The following is a 4,495-nucleotide window of genomic DNA, read 5'->3' on the forward strand; positions in this document are numbered from 1 at the left end:
AAGGAAGGAATCAATTCCGAGCTTTCGCCTTGACGCGTAACGTGTTGCATGCATCCGCCATTTCTCATTTTTCCTCGAGTTAGTTCCCCCGCTCCTCGATTCTATCGCGCACAACTGAATAATTAAAAAGAGGGTAACGCGCTTACTTCCGAAATCCGTTCACGGAACGGTTTTTAAAAATAAAGCAGATCGATGCGATTTCTATCTTGCGTCAAGGGGGTTGCTGCGCGTAGAGGGTGCGCGTAAGCGGTGATTTTCCAACAATGCAACTTTTGAAAAATTAAACGATCACGGATGATGAATTAGAAACGGCGAGCAAAATAACGTTTCTCCGTTGGAATTCGTGAAAATCGAGATCGTGCAACAATCTGGTTGCGAACAATCCGAGTGACGCGGGAAAAAAATAAATAAGAATAATTTCGTTTCCGCGATGGCGAAATCGGTTTAAAAAATACAACAACGCGGGGTTAAAATTGGGAGTAATCGAGGCGGAAAACGCGTTTCCAAAAAGTCCGTGATAAAAAAAAAGAAAGAAAAATAAAAATATCGAACCTAACCTAACGCTGATCGCGAATAATCGAGAATATTCGAGAGAATAATCTGATTCTGGCAAGGTGGCGAAGTAGCAGAGAACGCCAGATGCCTTCGTTTTGTATAACACTGCGAGAGTAAAGACGAGCGGATTCGGTTCGAGAGCACGCGAGTCGAGGGCGACGACTAGCGTTCTTTTTTTTCGCCTCGTGGCTAGCTTCGAGTGCGTCTAACGGATGGCGGATGGTAGTTAAGGTTAAAGAAGAAACGAACGATCGGCCAGATTATTAGAAACGTTCGCGACTCGTTAAAAGTTTCCGAGTCCGAGTGATCGAGGGGAGGGGGAGGAGGAGGAGGAGAGATCGAGGCCGTCGAGAGGAATTTTCCCGACGTTCCTGGCCGGAATCCCTCGTTACAATCACGACTCGCGATTAAACGCTTGTTAGAGGATTAACGCGTGTCCAGCTCGATCCCTTTTTCACGGCGACTAGATTGATCTTAATTGATTTTCCCTGTTCCCCTATAAATCCTATTTTCCGACGAGAGAAAAATTCTACGACTCTATATACGTATTGTACGTATATTCGCGGAAAGATTCGAGTAATTGCGAATTGGAATATAGGAAAATGAACGAAATCTAAAACTATCGTCTCAACTTATTAAATAAACGTAGTCGATGTGATAACGAGCAGTAGGAAATATTTCACGTAATTATTAACGTGAGAAATTTTCGACATTTTCTTTTTCTTAGGTTTTTTTTTCGCGAATTTCGAAAATTTGTTACAATTCTTCGCGTGACATTTTGAAAAGGCAAGTTTTTAAACGACTGATCAAAGTTCGAAGGGGATAAAAACTGTTCGAACTTTTCGAGGGTAATATATAGAGAAAATAATGGCCCTCTTAACGTTAAACTTACCCTTCTTTAAGACGTAGATGCAAGGGTGGTCGAAGAGGAAGTTCTGGAAACTGTTACAATCCGGGTCTACATGCGGTTCCCTGCAGAGGCACGTTGGGCGGAAGAAAGGGAAAGCTTGCAGAGTGTGCAGGGCCGCTTGACACTTTGTCACTGTCACCGTCGAACAAGCCACTGTAACAGTTAAATTATTATTAAGCGGGTGTGCTCATTGCCGATGACAAATACGCCACCTTAACGAGCCTCGAGCATGAATATATTTCACGAATCTCTCTCGAGTCGAATGCTTCTCACTAAACACGTGATGTTCCACGTTGAAGAAAACGAAACGCGTGCAATTCGAATATGTAAATGACGTCGTTAAAATTCAAACCCCCCAACAATTCCACTCCGATTAAACGAAAACAGAAGAAATTCGAATTCGATAAATTCACGCGCGTGTTTTATACATTTCCATTTCCGTTTTCGAAAGGATTACGTTTTGCGAATGCAATAATAATTGGATGAAAGCCTCTTCAATCGTCAAACAAAACATTTTATATCCATCCTATATTCTATTCTATGAAGATTATAAAAATCCTCCCATGGAAAAATTCGTACGTAACGGGAAAGTCTCGGCGGTGGGATTATCGAGAATCGCAAGAACGAAACTCTGTCTAGCGTTACACCGTGGGGAGCAATGGCAAGCGCCACACGCTTGGAAAACCGAGGATAACACTCGAGGTGTCTCGATCGTCTCGACAACGGTTCACCCTTGTGTACGCGTACTCCCTTTCCCTCGACCGGGACACTCACCCGGCGTTGTCATCGCGATATCGGGAATCGGTTTTGGGGAAAAATTGTACCCAAGAGCACGGAAGCGCAGAACTTGCGTTATAGAAACGAAGGCGTCGTGATATATTCCGTTCGCGACAGTGAAAAATTAATTTCCTCGCCACTTCGTAAACTCCGTTCAACCGTTACTTAACCATGGATCCAATCGGTCTTAAGGAGCCCGCTTTTAGAACAATGAGTGTAACTTGAGAAATAATGGAAGAGTCTAAGTATTCGAATTAAGCATTAATTTTTGAGGAATTTTATTTTTCGTTTTGTAATGTACGAATTCCATATCTTTTTTTTCTTCCTCTTCGATTTTCCTCGGCTCCATTCCCTTTATTTCTCCGCCCAATCCTTTATTTACCATCATTATACCCGTTTATTTCCTCATCGACGAAACGTGGAAATTAAGTCGCAATCGATGGTTAACATAGGTTTCTATCGGTTTGCGGGAACCTATCAACCGGAAGTTTGAAAGATCGTCATCTAAAAAAAAAAAAAAAAAAATTCCCGTGTCATCAGCGTTCCTTCTCTAAAGATCAGAGCATGGTCACGATAAAGAAATAGGTCAGTTCGTATCCGGTTAACAACTCTCCTTTACTTCCGCTTCCTCCTCGTATTACATCCGCGATTTGTTGTCAAAGTGAATCGAGATTATTGGATCCCTGGTAGGAGGAGGCGCGCTAATATTCCTGCGGGCGGGCGTTGTTGAAAGCGCAATTGAAACTTCCACTTTGGTCATTATTTTTCGATCCGACATCCGACGATGACTACGACATCTGGATTCGTTCATTACTTATACCTCGCCTCCGCTGCCGCTCTCGCTTATTACGAAACTTACGACGGTATCTTGGAATAGTAATTAAGGCGCACTCTCGTTCCTATTCTTTCCCTGAACGACGCTGTACTAATTAATCTGCGTACGGAGGAATCTCGAGTAAAGGGGGGAAAAAAGAGCAAGAAGAAAACAGGTTGAAACTACTCTAACGAGGAAATATTTTAACCGTTGAAAATCGTTCCCAGAGTACCACGGTGCTTACTTGGCCAGACAAGGGGTTATAGGCTAGCAATATGGCCGGACAAATATTATTAAAATAAAATAATCGTTAGTTGGAGAAGGGGTGGGGAGAGAGAAAGGCCAGCCGTATTCAAATCAATGCGATAGAATGAGACTGAACGAGAAAAGTTAATAGACGAAATTATTCCACGATATTATTATTTGATTTCTCTCTAAGGAATATGAGATTTTTCTTTTTTTCTTATCAAAGATTGAAGAAGATACTAGGAGAGATCGAGATACTCCGTCTTCGGAAGAATACAGATTCAGGGATACTTTTCTCTTTGACATTTAAATCGAACAATTTAGAATGATTTAAGAATAATTGTATCGACCGATCTCTCCTCTTGCTCCGCGATTCAATCGAAAGTTGAACATCGTAACGAAACGAGACGAGATAAAGGGTCAGCCCTCGAAATAGTCCCGACAAAAATAACACGATGGATATATATCGTGGACCACCGATTGAAATCAATACGATTCGAGAACTGTTAACCAACGTCGAAAAACAGACTTAATAAAATATAAAACAAATCAACGGTAGCGCGGAGTAGAAAAAATAAAACAAAAAAAAAAAAATATGCGCGCACATACGTGGATGTATCACCGTTGAAACGATTTCAAAGATTGATCGTTCCCTCGAAACAAAAGGATGAATTAATAAAAAATAAATAAATAAAAAATAGAAAAGAACCGACAACGTAGTAAAACTTGGGACGTATTTATCCTATAGGGTTGACAGTCGATAGTCACATGTAGAAGTCGCTCGAACCGTCACAATACACGATGTTGCACAAAACCTAGGATCTGGCAGGTGTAGTTGCAGCTGCACCAACGCTGATACCGTCCAGCCTCTCCCGTTTAATGCTTCCATACCGCGCCTATGCACCATACCCTACGAGAACTTGCATGGCCACTGTTAGATAGCGGCTTTGGGGAACGGTGGCCGAGAGAGAACGTCAGATCATACGTTTGTACAATTGTGCACCACCCATCTGCATTCTATGAGCTGGACCACCAACCACTATCCGAAACATGCTCCCTTGTCTCCTGTGGAAAGCATAGGTGATGCCAATCATCTCTATTCGAACCTCTACGCGCTCGATTTTAACGAATACCCAGTGGAACATCGTTTCGTGATTTATTCGATTTAATCTAACTTTCTTTTTTTTTTTTTT

The 4,495-nt window shown here is 42.0% G+C and overlaps 1 protein-coding gene across 5 annotated transcripts in view; it reads right to left on the minus strand.

The window, feature by feature from the left end:
• LOC102673215 overlaps positions 1-4,495 on the minus strand; it is a 255,084-nt gene that overhangs the window by 147,383 nt on the left and 103,206 nt on the right. For all 5 annotated transcript variants that reach the window (XM_006619901.2, XM_006619900.2, XM_031512510.1 and 2 more), the window contains exon 3: positions 1,448-1,618. In XM_006619901.2, the coding sequence (XP_006619964.1) occupies positions 1,448-1,618 (171 nt within the window). The remainder of the gene's footprint in view (positions 1-1,447; positions 1,619-4,495) is intronic.

The sequence above is a fragment of the Apis dorsata genome, unplaced genomic scaffold (genome assembly GCF_000469605.1).
Source record: "Apis dorsata unplaced genomic scaffold, Apis dorsata 1.3 scaffold_455, whole genome shotgun sequence".
NCBI lineage: Eukaryota > Metazoa > Arthropoda > Insecta > Hymenoptera > Apidae > Apis > Apis dorsata.